This window comes from Zalophus californianus, chromosome 8 (genome assembly GCF_009762305.2).
Source record: "Zalophus californianus isolate mZalCal1 chromosome 8, mZalCal1.pri.v2, whole genome shotgun sequence".
In the NCBI taxonomy this organism is placed as follows: Eukaryota; Metazoa; Chordata; class Mammalia; order Carnivora; family Otariidae; genus Zalophus; species Zalophus californianus.
In genome coordinates this window covers 51,065,081-51,085,274 of record NC_045602.1, presented here as the reverse complement: position 1 = coordinate 51,085,274, position 20,194 = coordinate 51,065,081, and the positions used below count along the sequence as shown (strand labels likewise).

At 36.6% G+C, this 20,194-nt stretch overlaps 1 protein-coding gene across 7 annotated transcripts in view; it reads right to left on the bottom strand.

Moving 5' to 3' along the window:
- EXOC6B (exocyst complex component 6B) overlaps nt 1–20,194 on the bottom strand; it is a 610,253-nt gene that overhangs the window by 258,768 nt on the left and 331,291 nt on the right. For all 7 annotated transcript variants that reach the window (XR_003524522.1, XR_003524523.1, XM_027620966.2 and 4 more), the window contains 2 exons: nt 16,640–16,774; nt 773–952 (listed from right to left, as the gene is read on the bottom strand). Coding sequence is in view for 5 of the 7 variants with exons in the window: in XM_027620966.2 (XP_027476767.1) it covers nt 773–952; nt 16,640–16,774 (315 nt within the window). In the remaining 2 variants the exon portion in view is untranslated. The remainder of the gene's footprint in view (nt 1–772; nt 953–16,639; nt 16,775–20,194) is intronic.

The following is a 20,194-nucleotide window of genomic DNA, read 5'->3' as shown; positions in this document are numbered from 1 at the left end:
TTGAAATAATTCCACCTACATGTAGGTGAACGACACTTCACCATTAGTAAAAAACAACTTTAAAATGACTAATTAATATGCTCAAGAAAATAGAGAAAAGATAGACAAATTAGATAAAAAGATGGAGAATTTCACCAGAGAATTTGAGGTTAAAAAAAAATTAAATGGAGGGGTGCCTGGGTGGCTTAGTCTGTTAAACATCTGTCTTTGGCTCAGGTCATGATCCCAGAGTCCTGGGAATGAGCCCTGCATTGGGTTCCTTGCTCAGCAGGGAGCCTGCTTCTCCCTCTGCCTGCAGCTCCCCCTGCTTGTGCTCTCTGACAAATAAATAAATAAAATCTTTAAAAAAATTAAATGGATATTCTAGGACTAAAAGATACATACCTGAAATTCTAACTCCTAAGTTTGTCTTCTATTTCTACCATGGCATTCACTATGTGTTACATACCTGAAATTCTAACTCTTAAGTTTGTCTTCTATTTCTATCATGCCATTCACTATGTGGTTTGCACGAATTACTTTAGGTGAAGTTAAGAGGAACAGAAATAGACATAATATTAGGGACCATTTTCAAAATAAACAAAATGCAAAAGTCAATGAAAAAATGATTAGAGAGGTCTTTAGATCTCATCAAAGCATGATAATTATAGTGTGAGTTTTTATATCCTAAAGAGCTTCCCAGCTAGTTAAAGCACAAACATCTTTCACCAAACTAAATTTTAAGAAAACTTTTTTCTGTATGATGGGCAATGTAAGAGCAATTGTCACTTACAGGAAGGTGTGTGAATACAGCAAAAGTGCTTCGTAGAAAGGCAATGAGGTCTACTAGGTAATCACTAGCTTTGTTGCCCAAATCTCCAGTCATCCAGTCATAGTCAGCCAGCTGTAGAAACTGGTCGATCTTCTGGTTTAAGTTGGTATAAATCTCTTCTTCCGCTGCATGTCTGGCATCCTGTGAAATACAGAATTTTAAAAATCATTTAGACTTCCAGTATAATCGGAAATTTCTACTTGGAGACATTTCTTACATCTTACATTACAGACTTACATCCACTAAGTGACAGAATTGGGAATATTAAGTAATATCACAGTCTTCATCAATTTTTCTTTTTCAAAAGCACAGTAGAGTCTTTTCTATTCTGTGTCTGCAAGACAAGCTATTGTTTTGCTTCACCAAATAGAGAATCAACTATCTGCATCCTTTTTTACTTTCCTACATTTGTTCAAAACTACACTCACTCTCAGGGTGTTATTCCTGTTCATCTCTTCTAGGACTCCAAGAACCTCCCCTTCCTGTAATAATAACCTCTCTATAGCCCCTAGTCTCCTCATTTTGCTTAAAGTAAGTATCCTGAAGTTTCAGCTTCATGCTATAAATATTCCCACTAGCTACTATGCTACCTCTCTAGTGTCACTGTCACCAAGCTTCTTCAGATTGGTACATGCCGATGTTTCCTGAAATGTGTCCTAAGGAACACCAGATCTGAAAAATGCTAACACAACAGCACAAGAGTTCCTAGATCAAATAAGTTTGATAAACCCTGTGTAAGAGATTCATGATGTACACTAGCATATAAACGGTTGTAAGAAGTATTATGGGACTAAAGTTCCAAGAAAAATATTTTCAGGACAAACAGGTCTACTTGAACAAGAGCAATCAGGATTCTAGTGCTAACCATCTGTCAACATGGTTTGGTCCACAGTAACCCATGACTTCATGCTACAGCATGCAATATTCACTTTTCAGTCTGATCTTAGTTGGTCTCTATTAAACATTCTCTCCTAGAACTCTGTTCTTTAGCTTTCACAACATAGTTTTCTCCTGGTTTTACTTTTACCTTTCTGGCCTCTAATTCTCTCAATTTCACTGGGTGATTATATCAACTCCTAGAACTTACACTATCTCTATCCAAACCTACTCTTGCTAAAGACCCATATACCTTTTTTTATGTATGTATTTATTCTTTTTCTTAGAGAGTGAGAGCCCAAGTGGAGGGAGGGGGTGGGCAGAGGGAGGGAGAGAGAGAATCTTAAGCAGGTTCCAAACTCAGCACAGAGCCCTATGTGGGGCTCAATCTCAGGAGCCTGAGATCATGACTTCAACCAAAATCAAGAGTTGGACACTTAACCAACTGAGCCACCCAGGCACCCCAAAGACCTATATATCTGATCACTTCCTGGGCATTATGACCACAGAAACTAAATACAATGAGTCCAACAGTAGATGAATCATAATCCCCACTCTTCACCTGTCTAGTTCAGTCCAAGGCAGAGATCTACACAAAATATTGGATGCCATTCTTCCCTTCATAGTCAATCACTGTGTCCTATAAATTCTAACTCCTAAATTTCTAACTCATACCTTCCTCTCCATTTTCATCATTTTAGTGGCTGCATAATTTGGCAATGTACTTACATACTACAATTATAGGCACTGACTATATTTATATGAACAATGTTTCAGTGAGTATTTCTATGGTTACATACTTATACACTTGTATGATAAACTAATACTGTCCTTGAATTCCCATTTTACTAAGAGTTTTCTTTTCATTAATAAACATTATTTTTTAGAAATTGAGACTTAAAGAAAAATTGAGCAGGAAGTACAGAGCAGTCACATATACTGCCCCACATCTTCCCCTCCCACTGTTTACCTTATACCAAAACTTCATTAGTGTGGTGCATCTGTTACAACTGATGAACCACAGTATTGATGTTTTATTATTAACTAAAATCCACAGTTTGCATTAGGGTTTGGTCTTAGCGTGGTACAGTTCTATGGGTACTGACAAATGTATAATGTCATATATTCACGATTACAGTATCACACAGAATAGTTCCCCTGTTCTACAAATCCACTCAGTTCTATCTGTTCATTCCTCCTTTGCTCATCCCCTGAATCCTGGCAACGACTGACCTTTATACTTTCTCCATAACTTTGCCTTTTCCAGAATGTCATATATTTGGAGTCTTACAGTATGTAGCTTTTTATTTATTTTTTTTTAAGATTTATTTATTTATTTATTTGACAGAGAGCACAAGTAGGCAGAGCAGCAGGCAGAGGGAAAGGGAGAAGCAGGCTCTCTGCTGAGCAGGGAGCCCGATGTGGGGCTCGATCCCAGGACCCTGGGATCATGACCTGAGCCAAAGGCAGCCGCTTAACCTACTGAGCCAACCAGGTGCCCCAGTATGTAGCTTTTTAGATTGACTTCTCTTCCTTACCAATGTACATTTAAGCTTCCTCCATGTCTTTTCATAGCTTGATAGTCCATTCCTTTTCATCACTGAATAATACTCCATTGTCTGAATGTATCATAGTTTATCCATTCACTTATAGGAAGACATCCTGGTAGCTTCCAGTCTGGCCAATTATAAGTAAATCTGCTCTAAACAAATATGCGTAAGGTTTTGTATGGCTTAAGTTTTCAACTCATTTGGATAATACCAAAAAGCATGACTGGAGGATTGCATGGTAAGACTATCTATGTTTAGACTTGAAAGAAACTAATAAACTGTCTTCCAAAATGGCATTACCACCAGCAATGAATGAGAGTTGTTGCTGCTCCAGGATTTGGTGTTGTGTGTTGGATTTTAGCCATTGTAACAGTTGTGTAGTGGCATCTCATTGTAGTTTTAATTTACAATTCTCTCTCCATCTCCTCTGTTCAGAACTTTTGCCTGTTTTTAAATTGGGTTGTCTGTTTTCTTATTGTTGAGTTTTACTAGTTCTTTGTATATTTGGGATTTGTCTTTATTAGATATGTTTTGCAAATATTTTTTCCCGACCTAAGGCTTGTCTTTTCATTCTCTTTAAAAGGTCTTTCAGAGAACAAATTTTTCATTTGAATAAAGTCCACTTAGCAATATTTCCCTTGATGGATCCTGTTTTTGGTGTTGCATCCAAAAAGTTATAGCCATACCCAACGTAACTGAGATGTTCCCTTTTGCTATATTCTATAAGTTTTAAACACAAGTTTTGTGTTTTACATATAAGTCTATGATCCATTTTGAATTAATTTTTGTGAAAAGTGTAAGATCTGTAATAAAAGTAAAAGTCTAATAAGTGTAATAATCTGTCTAGATTATTTTTTCTTTTTGCATATGGATGTCCAGTTTATCCAAACAATGTTTATTAAAAAGACTTTCCTTTCTCCATTAAATTGACTTTACTCCCCATCAACATTCAGTTGACTATATCAGTGTGCGTCTATTTCTGGGCCCCCTATTCTGTTTCTTTGATTTATTATCTACTCTTTTGCCAATAGCACATTGTCTTGATTACTGTCGCTTTATAGTAAGTCTTAAAGTCAGGTACTGTCAGTCCTCCAACACTGTTCTTCTTCAATATTGTGTTGGCTATTCTGGGTGTTTTGCCTCTCCATACATACTAAGAATCAATTTGTCAATATTCACAAAATGATCTGCAGGGATTTGGATTGAAATTGCATTGAATTTATAAATCCACTTGAGAAGAACTGGTATTTTGATAAAATTTTAAGTCTTCCTATACATGAACATAGAACATATTTCCATTTATTTAGATCTTTTTTCTTTGATTTCTTTTCATCAGAATTTTATAAATTTACTCATGTAGATTTTGTTTACTTGCTAAATTTAAACCTATTTCTCTCTTGTTTGATGTTAATGTAAATGGCACTGTATTTTTAATTGCAAATTGATGGTTTCCTTTGCTGTGCTGGTATAATAAGAAAGCAAACGACTTCTGTATATTAACCTTGTATCCTCAGCCTTGCTATATGCACTTATTACTTCTAGTGGTTTTTTTGTTAAACTTTTCATATTTTCTACTTAGACACAATCATGTCATCTATAAACAAACCCCTACCTTCCCAATCTGTAAGTATTTTCTTTTCTGTCTTATTGGATGTTGAACAGGAGTGGTATGAAGGGACATCCTTGTGCTTTTCCTAATTTTAGCAGGAAAACGTCTAGTTTCTCATCATCATGTATGATGTTAGCTGTAGGACTTTCATAGATGTTCTTTGTCAAGTTGAGGAAGTTCTCCCTCTATTCTAGGTTTGCTGAGAGCACCTACTGTTATGACTATAATTCTTCTTTAGCCCATTGATGCGATGCATCACACTGATTTCTGAATGTTAAATGAGTCTTGCAGACCAAGAAAATCCCAGGGTCATAGGGTATAATTCTTCTAATGCTTTGTTGGATTGGGTTTGCTAATATTTTGTTGAGAATTTTTTTATCTATGTTCATGAGAGATACTAGCCTGTAGATTTTCTTTCCTGTAATGTCTGGTTGGTATTACATTAATGCTGGCCTCATACAACGAGTGAGGAAGTATTCCACTGCTTCTATTTTCTAGAAAATATTGTGGAAGAATGGTGTAGGGGGCCTGGGTGGCTCAGTCGTTAAGCGTCTGCCTTCAGCTCAGGTCATGATCCCAGGGTCCTGGGATCGAGCCCCGCATCGGGCTCCCTGCTCAGCGGGAAGCCTGCTTCTCCCTCTCCCTCTGTCTGCAGCTCCCCCTGCTTGTACTCTGTTTCTCGCTCTCTCTCTCTCTCAATAAATAAAATCTTTAAAAAAAAATATCTATTAAAAAAAAAAAAGAATGGTGTAATGTCTTCCTCAAATATTTGGAAGAACTTTTTTCAGCTTTATTAGGGTACAACTGACAAAACTGTAAGATATTTAAAATATACAACACAATGAGTAGATATAGGTATACACTGTAAGAGGATTTCCTACATCGAATTAATTAACACATCCAAACCCATCACACTTTTTTGGGGGGGCGTGAGAACATTTAAGCTCTACTCTCTTACCAAATTTCATTTATATAATACAGTGTTATCAACTATAGTCACCATATTACATATTAGATACTCAGACCTATTCCTTACAGTTGAGTATTTATACCCTTTGATCAACCTCTCCCTTTTTCCCTCACCTCTCAGCCCCTGGCAACAACTTTTCTATTCTCTGTTTCCATGAGTTCAACTATTTTCTTAGATTCCACATATAACTGATACCATGCAGTTTTGTCATTGTCTGTCTGGCATATTTTCACTTAGCAGAATGCCTTATAGGTTTATCCATGTTGTTGCAAATGACAGGATTTCCTTTTCTTTTAAAGTTGGATGATATTCCATTGTGTATATGATGTGTTGTGTGTGAGTATGCATATATAATATCTTCATCCATCCACCCACTGATGGACAATTAGGTTGTTTCCGTATCTTGGCTATTGTGAATAATGCTGGAATGAACACAGAAGTATAGATAAGTCTTCAAGATGATGATTTCAATTTCTCTGGACACACACCAAGAAATTACGTATGGATTGCTGGATGATATGATACCTCTATTAAACTGTCTTCCATAGAGGTCGTAACCAGTTTACATGCTCATCAAGAGTGTACAAGAGTTCCCTTTTCTGAGGCACCTGAGAGGCTCAGTCATTAAGCGTCTGCCTTCGGCTCAGGTCATGACCCCAGGGTCCTGGGATCGAGCCCCGCATTGGGCTCCCTGCTCCACAGGAAGCCTGCTTCTCCCTCTCCCACTCCCTCTGCTTGTGTTCCCTCTTTCGCTGTGTCTCTGTCAAATAAATAAGCACAATCTTAAGAAAAAAAAGAGTTCCCTTTTCTCCACATTCTTGTCAGCATTTATCTTTTGTCTTTTTAACAGGTGTGAGGTAATATTTCACTGTGGTTTTGATTTGCATTTCCTTGATGGTTGGTGATGCTGAACACCTTTGCATGTATCTGTTGACTATTTCTATGTCTTCTTTGGAAAAATACCTATTCACATCCTTTGTTCATTTTCTACTTGGGTTATTTGGGTTTTTTGCTATTGATTTGTATGAGTTCCTTGTATAATTTAGATACCAAACCCCTATTGGGATTTGTGGTTTGCAAATATTTTCTCACACTCCATTGGTTGCCTTTTCATTTTGTTGATGGTTTCCTTTGCTGTGCAGAAGAGTTGTAGCTTGATGTAGTCCCATTTGTTCGTATTTGCTTTTGTTGCCTTTGCTTTGGTGTCAAATACAAAAAAAAAAAAAAATCAATGACAAGATTAATGTCAAACAGCTTACCCACTATGTTTTCTTCTAGGAGTTTAGTGGTTCAGTCTTAGGTTCAAGTCTTTATTTTGAGTTGATTTTAGTGGATGATATAATTCTTTTGTATGTGGCTGTCCAGTTTTCCCAACACCATTTATTGAAGAGACTATCCTATCCCCATTTTGTGCATTCTTAGCTCCTTTGTTGTAAACTAATTGAGCATATATGCATTTACTTCCGGGCTCTCTGTTCTGTTCCATTGATCCATGTGTCTGTTTTTATGTCAGTACCATACTGTTTTGATTATTATAGGTTTGTAATAAAATTTGACATCAGCAAGCATGATGCCTCCAGCTTTGTTCTTTCTCGAGATTACTTTGGCTTTTCAAAGTCTTTTGTAGTTCCATTCAATTTTTAATATTGTTTTTTCTATTTCTGTAAAAAATACCAATGGTATTTTAATAGTGACTGTATTGAATCTGTAGATTACTTGAGTAGTATGGACATTTTAACAATGATAGTTCTTTCAAAACCATGAACATGGACTATCTTTTCATTTACTTGTGTCTTCTTCAATTACTTTCAACTAGGCCTGGTGTTTTCTGTCTTAGAAGGCTATTAATTATTGATTCAATTTCTTCAATAGATATAAAGCTATTCAGATTATCTATTTCTCCTTGTGTGAGTTTTGGTAAACTATGTCTTTCAGTGAATTGATTCAATTCATGTCGGTTACCAAACTGTGGGTATAGAGCTGTTCATAATATTCCTATATTATTCTTTTAATGTCCATGGAATCAGTAGTGATAGTCCCTCTTTCATTTATGGTATTAATAATTTGAGTTTTCCCTCTTTGATTCTTGGTTAGCTTGGCTCGAGGTTTATCAATTTTATTAATCTTTCTATTAACCAGCCTTTGGTTTCATTATTTATCTCTTTCAATTTTCTATAGCAAAACCATTCATTTCTGCTCTAATTTTTATTCTTTCCTTCTGATTACTTTGGATTTAATTTGCTCTTCTTTTTCTAGCTTCTTAAAATAGCTTAGATTATTGATTTTAGAAATTTCTTCCTGTCTGGAGCCCCTGGGTAGCTCAGTCAGTTAAGCATCTGTCTTCAGCTCAGGTAATGATCCCAGGGTCCTGGGATCGAGCCCCACATTGGGTTCCCTGCTCAGCGGGGAGTCTGCTTCTCCCTCTCCCTCTGCCCCCCACCCTACTCATGCGCTCTCTCTCCCTTTCTCTCTAAAATAAATAAATAAATAAATAAATCTTTTAAAAAAAGAAATTTCTTCTTCATATACAATTAATGCTATAAATTCCCTTCTAAGCACTGCTTTTGGTGATGCCACAAATTCTGATGTTGTATTTTATTTTCATTTAGTTTGAAATAATTTTTCTTTAAGATTTTATTTATTTATTTGAGAGAGAGTGTGCGAGAGCAAGCACAAGCAAGCAGAGGGAGAAGCAGGCTCCTCACTGAGCAAGAAGCCCACTATGGGACTTGATCCCAGGACCCTGGGATCATGACCTGAGCCAAAGGCAGACGCTTAACCAACTGAGCCACCCAGGCACCCCTAGTTTGAATTACTTTTTAATTTCTCTTTGAGATGTTTTCTTTGGCCCACATGTTATTTTTAAGTGTGTTGGTTAATCTCCAAATATTTGGGGATTTTAAAGCTATCTTTCTGTTATTTATCTCCACAGTTTAATTCCATGTGGAGAGAGTAAGTTTTATGTAATTTCTATTCTTTAAAATTTGTTAAGATGTGTTTATTAGTCAGAATATGGTCTGTTTTGGCGAATGCTCTTGTGAGCTTGAGAAGAATGTGTATTCCACTGTTGTTAGATGAACTATTCTATAAGTGTCAATTTGATCCAGTTGATTAATAGTACCATTCAGTTCAACTATAGCCTTTTTGATATTCTGCCTGCTGGATCTGTCAATTTCTGCCCCCCTGGATTTGTCAATTACTGATAGATGGGTTCACCAAGATATTTTATCAGGAAGAGTATTTATATAAAATACCATTTTAGTATCTTTTAAATACTCATGTATTTTTTCTCATTTGATCTATTAAAGAAGTGGACAATTTTATTTATTATTATTTTTAAGATTTTATTTATTTATTTGACAGAGAGAGAAGGAGTGAGAGAGGGAACACAAGCAGGGGGAGTGGGAGAGGGAGAAGCAGGCTTCCCGCAGAGCAGGACCCTGGGATCATGACCTGAGCTGAAGGCAGACGCTTAACCGACTGAGCCACCCAGGCGCCCCAAGAAGTGGACAATTTTAAATAATTTTCTAATACTAATCATCCTTGTATGCTTAATGTTACTTTTATTTCTACTTTTCATGTCCTTCTAGATTATGTTTGATAGTCTATTATTTATGATTTTTACTTCAGTATTTACATTTAATTGTTCAAATTACTGTCTGTGGCTTCTCTGATTTTTAAATTATTATGTTGACTTTGTAAAAATTAACTGAGACAGCTTCCTTTTCTTTTCTCTACAATCTGGAATAGTTTAAATTATAGAGAGGGCGCCTGGGTGGCTCAGTTGGTTAAGCGACTGCCTTCGGCTCAGGTCATGATCCTGGAGTCCCGGGATCGAGTCCCGCATCCGGCTCCTTGCTCAGCGGGGAGTCTGCTTCTCCCTCTGACCCTCTCCCCTCTCATGCTCTCTGTCTCATTCTCTCTCTCTCAAATAAATAAATAAAATCTTTAAAAATAAATAAATAAATAAATTATAGAGAAATTATCTGCTTCATGAAGATTTAAATAAGTTCACTGATAAAATCATATGGATCTTGCCCAAATTTAAGAAGTCTTTAATAACTTTTTAATTTCTTTCATAGTTATTAGTCAATTTTCTATATCTTCTTGAATCACTTTTTATCATAATTTTCTTATAGATTCTCAAATTTATTAGCACAGTTACACAAAGTATTCCAGGGTTTTTTTTTTATATTCTAGGTATTTAATTTCTTTTGATTACGAATTTCAAGTGACTGTGATTTATTTATTCCTTCCTTTCTTCTTTCTCTTCTTTCCTTTCTTCCCTCCACCTTTCTTTCAATCCTTCCTTCCTTCTTTTTAACTAGGCAAGGTAAAATGATTATTTTTTAAAATGCAACATATCCAGAGAAAGACAAATACCGTATGATTTCACTCATATGTGGAATTTAAGAAACAAAACAGATGAACATAGGGGAAGGGAGGGAAAAATAAAATAAGACAAAAACAGAGAGGTAGGCAAACCATAAGAGACTCTTAACTATAGGAAACAAACTGAGGGTTGCTGGAGGGGAGGTGGGTGGGGAGATGGGGTGACTGGGTGATGGGCATTAAGGAGGGCACTTGATGGAATGAGCACTGGGTGTTGTATGCAACTGATGAATCACTAAATTCTACCTCTGAAACTAATAATATAGTATATATTAATTAAATTGAATTTAATAAAAAAATCTAATTTTAAAAAATGCAACATATCCTTGCTTGAAATCTCTCAGACTTTAGTAGGATAAAATCCAAATTATCTATCAATACAAAACAACGTGCTTCACAAGTTGGCATGTAACTACTTCTCTATCTCACTGCTACCACCCTCTTATTCTACACTGAATATGTCTGGTTTTATTGTATTCTTTCATCTTTTTTTTAATGACTTTATTTATTTGAGAGAGCGCATGAACAGGAGGCAAGGAGGGAAGCAGACACCCTGCTGAGCAGGGAGCCCGATGTGGGGCTCGATCCTAGGACCCTGGGATCATGAGCTGAGCCGAAGGCAGATGCTTAACTGACTGAGCCACCCAGGCACCCTTTATTCTTTCATCTTTGTACATGAAGTTGCCTCTCCTAAAAATGTCCCTTACTCTGTCCTCAGCTTTTTCTCCACCTGGACACCTCCTGCTGGTCCCAAGACCATTTCATGTTGTGCCTTTTCTGGGAAGTCCTCCCTGAAGGTCTCAAAGCTGAGATAAGTATCCTCATCCTCTGTGGAGTTCTCCTCTCCTTGTAGACCTAGAAATGGTGATTTCCCTTAGAGCCTAATCCTCTCTATCTTATTTTCTATCTTTTTCTCTATCTACATTAATTTCCCAGAAGAAAGCCAGCCCCACGGCATTAAATACCATCTTTATATAGATGAATTCTAAATTTTTATTTCCAGCTATGACTTCGCCGTCAATTTAATATCTCTCTGCAGACAACTTAAATGCCTGAAGCTTAATGTGTCCAAAATGGAAGTCTTGATTACCCTGCCTCTCCCCAAGTCTGTTATTCTCTCACTGTTCCCCATCTCTCAGAATAGCACCACTATTCATCCAGTTTGCTTAGTTCAAACATCTTGGGAGTTACCCTTGCCTCCACACTTTCTCTTATAACCCCATCCCCAATCTAGCAGTAAAATTTGCCATCTCTACCTTCAAAAATATTTCTTACTGCTTTCATCTTACCACAGTTGCCCAAAAAAGCATTATCTCTTACCTAGATTACTGCAATAACATCCAAATTAACGAACCCTCTTCTTCCACTCTTCCTGACCTACAGCATATTTATTTTCCACACGGCAACCAGTGTTACCCATTAATATATAAATCAGATTATCGCCACCACTCCCAATTTTCTAATGGCCTTACATTTCAATTCAGAATAAAATCCTAAGTATTAACTGTGGCCTACAAGGCCAGAAAACATCTGACTCCTGACTATCTCATTTGTTACCACTTTTACCTCCAACGATAGATACATCACTGCCAGACTAAGCCCCTATCTACTATTGTACTGTTCCCTCTGAATGGAAAGTCTATCTATCTGAAATCCAAATGATTCTATTTCTCATTTCATTCAGGTCATTTATTTTTCTTCTAAGTTCTTGTCATTACCTGAGATTAAATGAGATTTTTTTGTTTATCATCTATCGTCCCCAGCACAATATAAACTCTGTAAAGTCAGGAGACTTGTTTATAAAGTTCATACCTATAAATTGACTGGTATGCAGTAGATGCTTCATAAAAACTTGTAGAATCGATGAGGGATTAAATGTATTTATGGTATTATTCGAGCGTTTTTTACATAGATCTTTATAGAAGTTACAGTGCCTGTCCTCCCTGCAGATCATACACTCTAAATCCAATGACTAAGTATGTTTTCTCTCTCTACCAAAGAACCTACCAGATTGTTGCATAGTAGGTACACAAACAACACTTGTGATGGAGTAAATTAATAAATACCCCATTCTATTTTGTAAGAGAATAAGGGAATTCTTATGAACAAGGAAAGCTAAGAATGCCAGCTTAATTTAGTCACATATGGCAGAAACAAGAGGCAATTCTGCAGGAAAATACCTTGAAGACCTTCTGATTATTTTTGCCCCTTTTTTAGCATAAAGGTTTCCATCTGCAAGGGAAAGTTTTTCTGGAAACAGTAGCTTAGGAAAATACACAACATGTAGCTGTTATAATTGCCATGTTTATACTGAGTTCTGGGGTAGTTGGTCTGAAACAGTCCTGGTAAAAATAAACTTTCAATGTGTTTTAAGCAATCAGTGTTTCCAATAAGCACTTGTCAACATGAACTTTAGTGGTCTCCAGAACTTCTCCTTTACTAAGTATTTAACTGGCTACTCAACTCCTATGGCTTCCTGTCTGCCTTTAATTTTCCCTCAGCAATTTTAATGCTGGAGCAACAACAAACTACACAAGCCATCCTTTAGGAGGATTTCTGATCATAATTTGAAAACCCCTTGAAATAAGAAAATTGTGGTGGGTTAAGGGAAGAGTAGCAGTACATACTATATATATATATATTCCTCATATGAGAGACAAGTATAAATGAACCTCACATTTTAACTCCCTTAATCCCTCTTTTCTGGTGAGCATTAAACTACAGTCCCTCCCACATTTTCTTTCCTGGAGAAGTTTTGGCTTCCATAGTAAATCAAGTGGAAATATTGTTGATGAAATTATTGCCCATGCTCCATAATAATACTAATATTTAATAGTAATTATAATTCCTGTTAACCTGTCCAAGGTAATCCTAAAGTTCTTAAAGCTCTTATACTCATTCTTGGGTCTTTATTAGACAAATCTTTTCTTCACTAGAAGAGTTTCAATATTAATATAATGAGACATTATTAAAAAGTTTACAAGTAATAATACCAATATAATACAATGTATAATAAAAAAATTTTTAGGTAATTTGAAACAATCCATAGTGACATCATGAATGTGTAATTCATCTGTAATTAGCTGACCTAATCACATATGTACATAAAGAATATTTTGTGAACATCTCAGTTTTTTTCAGCTTTATTGAGATATGGTTGAAAATAAAATTATATTTAAAATGCACAGGGGCACCTGAGTGGCTCAATTAGTTAAGCGTCTGCCTTTGGCTCAGGTCATCGTCCCAGGGTCCTGAGATCGAGTCCCACATCGGGCTCCTTGCCCAGTGGGGAGCCTGTTTCTGCCTCTGCCTTCTGCTCCCCTCCTTGTGCTCTCTCTCATTCTTTCTCTCTGACAAATAATTTTTAAAAGTAAAAATAAAAAAATAAAAGGATTATGTTTATTTGACATATATATTATGAAAAGTCTCATCATCTACTTAATATTCATTACCTTGCATACTTTTTTTGTGTGAGAACACTTAAGTTATATTCTCTTAGAAAATTTCAATTATACAATACAGTATTATCAATTATAGTTATCATGTTTTCCATTAGATCCTCAAATCTTACTCATACCTGAAAGTTTGTACCCCTTTACCAATTTCTATTTCCCCCACCCTCCAGGCCATGGCAACCACTTCTCTCTTCTGTTTCTGTGAGCTTGACCTTTTTTTTTTTTTAAGATTCCACATATACATGATACCATGCAGTATTTGTCCATCTCTGTCTAGTTTATTTCACTTAGCGTAATGCCCTCAAAGTCCATCCATAATTGTCACAAATGACAGAATTTCCTTATTTTTCTTGGTTGAATAATATTCCATTGTGTATATACGTACTACATTTCCTTTACCCATTCATCTGTTGAGAAACACTTAGGTTGTTTGCATATCTTCGCTATTGGGAATAATGATGCAATAAACATGGACGTATAGATATCTCTTCAAGATAATGATTTTTATTTCTTTGGATATATACCCAGAAGTGGGATTGCTGGGTCATACAGTAGTTTTGTTTTTAATTTCTTGAGTAATCTCCACACTGTTTCCCATAGAGACTATACCAGTTTACATACCCATCAACAGCACCTTTTTCCTACATCTTTGTAAGCATTTGTTCTCTCTTGTCTTTTTGATGATAGCTATTCTAACAGGTATTGAGGTGATAGCTCATTGTGGTTTTTGACTGGCACCTCCTTGATGATTAGTGTTGTAAACATCTTTTCATGTACCTGTTGGCCATTTGTATGTCTTCTTTAGAAAATGTCTATTCAGTTCCTCTGCCCCCTTTTAGTTGGATTATTTGGGTTTTTGCTACTGAGTTGTATGAGTCATTTATACATTTTGGATAGTAACCCCTTATCAGATATATGATTTGGAAATATTTTCTCTCATTCCATCAGTTGCTCTTGTGTTTTGTTGATGGGTTTCCTTTGCTGTGCAGAAGCTTTTTATATTAATGTAGTCCTAATTACTTATTTTTGCTTTTGTTGCCTTTACTTTGGTATTAAATTAAAAACTCAATGCCAACACCAGTGTCAAGGAGTTCACACACCATTTTTTCTTCTAGAAGTTCTATAATTTCAGATCTTACATTCAAATCTTTAATCCATTTTGAGTTGGATATTTTGTATGGTGTAAAAATGGGGGTCCAGTTTCATGCTTTTGCATGTGGTTGTCCATTTATTGAAGAGACTATTCTTTCCTCACTGGGTATTCTTGTGTATACACCTCTGTTGTAAATTAATGTGACTATATACATATATACACGGGTTTATTTCTGGGCTCTCTGTTCTGTTCCATTGATCTATGCATACGTGTTTATGTTAGTACCATACTATTTTGATGACTACAGCTTTAAAATATAATTTGGAATCAGTAAGTGTGATGCTGCCTGCTTTGTTCTTCTTTCTGAAGATAGCTTTGGCTATGCGGGTCCTTTCTTATTTCATTTCTTGTAACAGAAAAAGAGGAGATCTTACTAACAGTTTTTATCTCATAAAATACAATAAGCAGTTATGAATCAAATTTAATTTCTTGTCTTAAATCTCGTTTCAAGGGAAGGTACCAATAAATAGGGAAAGAGGATAAAAGGATAGGAAAAAGTAGACACCAGGGGGTATAAATCACGATTTCAACTCTACAACTTTATATCTAATTAATATCAACCTCTAGATTTCAAAAGGATGAAAAAGATTTCATTCAAAACTAAAGCAATCAAATAATAACAATAATAACAAAAACCCAAAACATACAGGTTGGCCTTTACATCGGAATCTACCATTTTAGTATTTAAGATGTTACCCTATTACTTTTTCTGCTTAATATTTATTTAAAGCTAACATGGCAATATAAAGGAGTTTCCTCAGGCTCTTTTAAATTAAGTCATTTACTTTCCAGAAACTCTCTATCAACCTGTCTTTTGCTCTACAATAGTGTCATTTTTCCCGTTTGGTCAAAATCTAAATCAAAATAGTGCTGGCAAAGGAATGGGATCTGGCCATTTGCAAAGACGTGGATGGAACTGGAGGGTGTTATGCTGAGTGAAATAGTCAATCAGAGAAAGACATGTATCATATGACCTCACTGATATGAGGAATTCTTAATCTCAGGAAACAAACTGAGGGTTGCTGGAGTGGTGGGGGGTGGGAGGGATGGGGTGGCTGGGTGATAGGCATTTGCAATATATGTTAAGGGAAAAAAAAAAAAGAAGCAGCTAGCAGGAGGGGAAGAATGAAGGGGGGGAAATCGGAGGGGGAGATGAACCTTGAGAGACGATGGACTCCAAAAAACAAACTGAGGGTTCTAGAGGGGAGGAGGGTGGGGGGATGGGTTAGCCTGGTGATGGGTATTAAGGAGGGCACGTTCTGCGTGGAGCACTGGGTGTTATGCACAAACAATGAATCATGGAACACTACATCAAAAACTAATGATGTAATGTATGGTGATTAACATAACAATTAAAAATTTTTAAAAAAACTAATGCTGGCACCTTGTGAAATGATTATAAAATTGCTAACGACAATAGTAAGGGACAGAAATTCCTCACTAAAAAGTAAGGTCAAAAAAACTGGACACAGGACAGAGAGAAGCAAGAACAGCTAATTTAAAAAATTTAATTGATGTTGATTTCGGTTATAACCACTATTATCTAGACCATACTTAAGAACTCTTGACTAAGATGGGGGCCAACTGAGGAAATAGTCATTTTCAAGTACAAAATACAGAAAGATTTAGTGGAGAGAGTTGTAGACATTTTTAAATCTAAACATCTAGAAAGTAGCACTGGTATTTGTTTTTCTAAGGAAATCATAAGCACTTATTCTCAAAACCATGTTGTGAATCACACTACTATGCATCTTGGGAGAAACAAAGCCATTTAGGTAGAATGCCCCAGACTATGCACACCAGAAGCCATAGGGCCTTCTCACCTTAAAAGTTGTGGTGCCATAGAGCTTGGTGGTGTGGACTGTCTCTGGAAGCACATTAGTGATGTTGGTGATGAATTCTTCCAAGTACTTACAGGATTTCTCCAAGTGTGTGGTATTGATGATAATCTGGACAAGCTAGAAAATAACAAGCACAGGTAAGAGTCACTTGACTATTCACCTTACAACGAATGGCTCAATATGAAATCTGCTGGTAGAAGAAAAACAAGAGGCAGAGTAGCAGGGGCCATATATATTCTACAGAGGTTTTGTTAGAGCGTGGGCTTAGGCCATACTCCCTCCGAACCCTTCCCTGACTCCCAGAAGAGCACTTGTCACTCTATTTTAAACATATGTCTTCTTCTGTTTAAGAGACTAGACTTAGAACAAACACTGCTACTGTGGTTATTTTTTAAGATTTTTTAATTTATTTTTAAACAGAGAGAGAGACAGCGAGAGAGGGAACACAGCAGGGAGAGTGGGAGAGGGAGAAGCAGGCTTACCACCGAGCAGGGAGCCTGATGTGGGGCTTGATCCCAGGACCCTGGGACCATGACCTGAGTGGAAGGCAGACGCTTAACGACTGAGCCACCCAGGAGCCCAAAAATTGCTACTGTTTAGCACAGTGCCTGGCAATAAATAATTGCCAAATGAATTAAGTAAATGAACTCCCGCAGAAAGAACAAGAATAATTGAAATGGCAAGAAGAAGTTTCAAAATTAGGCATAAGGAACAGTGAGATGTTGGAATAGATTTCAGATATTAACAAACTACATTAGCTTATGGAAGAAATAACATGGGCATTATGGTCAGAGAAACCAGTGAATTAACTACTTACAAATTATTAATCTGGAGAAAGTTTCTTAACTTCTCTAAGTGTTTCTTTATCTGCAAACTGTTAATAGTAATTTCTAACTCACACAGTTATTTTGAGGATTAAATATCCTTTTGTCACTACTACTTTCCTTTTCTAGCAAGAGCGATCCTTAAAAACAACAGTACCGGTAAGATAAAAAGTCATCTATAAATAACTGTGCGAGGAGGATGAAAAAGAACGACTCTCATTGTCAGGATAGAATTCCAGTTTGCATCACTAGCCATCAGGGAAATACAAATCAAAACCACAATGAGATACCACCTTATACCAGTTAGAATGGCAAAAATTAACAAAACAGGAAACAACAAATGTTGGCAAGGATGTGGAGAAAGGGAACCCTCTTACACTGTTAGTACAGCCACTCTGGAAAACAGTATGGAGGTTCCTCAAGATGTTAAGAATAGAGCTACCCTACGACCCAGCAATTGCACTACTGGGTATTTACCCCAAAGATACAGACTTAGTGAAAAGAAGGGGCACATGCACCCCAAAGTTCATAGCAGCAATGTCCACAATAGCCAACTGTGGAAGGAGTCAAGATGCCCTTCAACAGATGAATGGATAAAGAAGATGTGCTACATATACACAGGGAGTATTATTCAGCCATCAGAAACAATGAATACCCACCATTTGCATCAACATGGATGGAACTGGAGGGGATTATGTTAAGTGAAGTAAGTCAAACGGAGAAAGACAATTATCATATGGTTTCACTCATATGCAGAACATAAGCAATAGCATGGAGGACCATAGGGGAAGGGAGGGAAATCCAAAGGGGGAGAAATCAGAGAGGGAGATGAACCGTGAGAAATTATGGACCCCAAGAAACATTATGGGGGTTTCAGAGGAGAGGTGGATGGGGGGGAAGGGGTAACAGGGTGATGGGTATTGAGGGGGGCACGTGCTGTGATGAGCACTGGGTGTTATACTGAACTAATGAATCAGTGAACACTGCCTCAAGGACTAATTATGTACTACACAGTGGCTAACTGAACATAATAAAAACAAACAAACAAACAAAAAAACACTGACTTCCAGATGACTAGAAATAGTCACAGGGTCTCAAGAAATCAGAGCACCCAGGACAGCCCTTCCTTTACAAGTATGTTTTCTTGAGTAAGAAGTAACTTTCTCAGTGTGACGTTAATCCTTTCTCTCTCTCTCTCTCCCCCCCGACAATAACATGGACAAACAGTAATTATTATAGTGACAGAGGTAAACATGGCTAAGGAGATTAAGCATAATTATTCTGACTATGTAAAAAGTGAAAAGGACCCTATTTTATGTTAACAAATCAATTTAGAAAAAAAGAATTAAAGTTTGCAAAGTAGTTCACAATATATTTTCTTACATTGTCTTCCCAGCAACCTGGAAAACTAAGTTAAGTGGGCATAATTATTGCTTCTCTTTTACTAAAACAGAAACAAAAATGAAATGATTTTCTTTAGATCACAGAACCTAAATGGAATTACGACTCAATCCAAGTCCTCCACCTTCAAATTACGGACTCATTGAAATGACTTCTGACAGAGACTTTTGGCATAAACATAAAAATGGCGGCTGTGGAGTGCTGTACGCTTTGGTACAAGAGGCTGAAATACCAGATTCCGGGTCTGCCATCAACTAGACCTCTCCAAGCTTTGATTCTACTCCATGTAAAAAATAAATCTAAATTTCCAAAAAGGAGGGGTACCTAATTACTTATTTCAACTATGAAAACTGTTCACATTTCCCAGAGTCTAAAAGAAATACAAAGAGAAAATGGAATAGAACCTTTTTTTGTTTCTCTTTCCCACATCTTTAACTTTTTATTTCCACAAGAATGTGTGTGGTGGTGGGGCTGTGGCAGGCGGGCAGTTTGCGTGTATAAGGCTATGTATGAACTTAGGTCTTCCCTCAGTGAGAGAGGCAGCCAGGAGAGTGGATAGATGACACAAAGGGAAATTGGAAGTGAAGATGAAGGTGGGGGGTAATACACATTTTACAATCAAATGGTACTTCAAAACAATGCTTAAAAGCTGGAATTATACTTGAGTAGAAGTCATTGTGTTATACTGTGGAATATTAAACAAAAATATTAATAGGATTATAATCAGAAAGTACACTCTCATCTCCCCAACAGCAAACCAGCACAGAGCTAAAGCACACTGTTCATTCTCAAAAAATACATGTCAAAGCATAATGACAATGCTTTAGTAATAGATTGGACTAAGGAAAAAGGTACCTTCTACTCCCCAAGAATCAGCTGGAAAAATGTGACGAAAATGTCTACTTTTGAAACATGAGGACAAAGGGCAGAAAACCAGAGAGGCAGTTCCAAAAAAAAAAAAAAAATTAAAAGTTAGGGCAACAATAGGACTAGATCTTTGTATTATTCCCCACAACTCATCAGACAAGTTCATATTCCTCACTAAGCCCCTTCCCTTCATTCTACAGTTTGAATTTGGAGACTTGAGTTTTGGACACAGATACTCTTTCTACAAAATTACCCAAAACATCAGACTTTTAACTGTACAGTGCTCTAGGAAAAAACAGCTACCAAAATAAGCAATTCATCACACTCTTCCTTTTAACATGTTTCTCCCTCAGAGAAAGACTAAAATCATTTTAAAAATTTAAATTGTCTAAATTAAATCGCTCCTCTTCCTGAGTGGGAAGGTGGCTACTGGCAAGATTGTCTT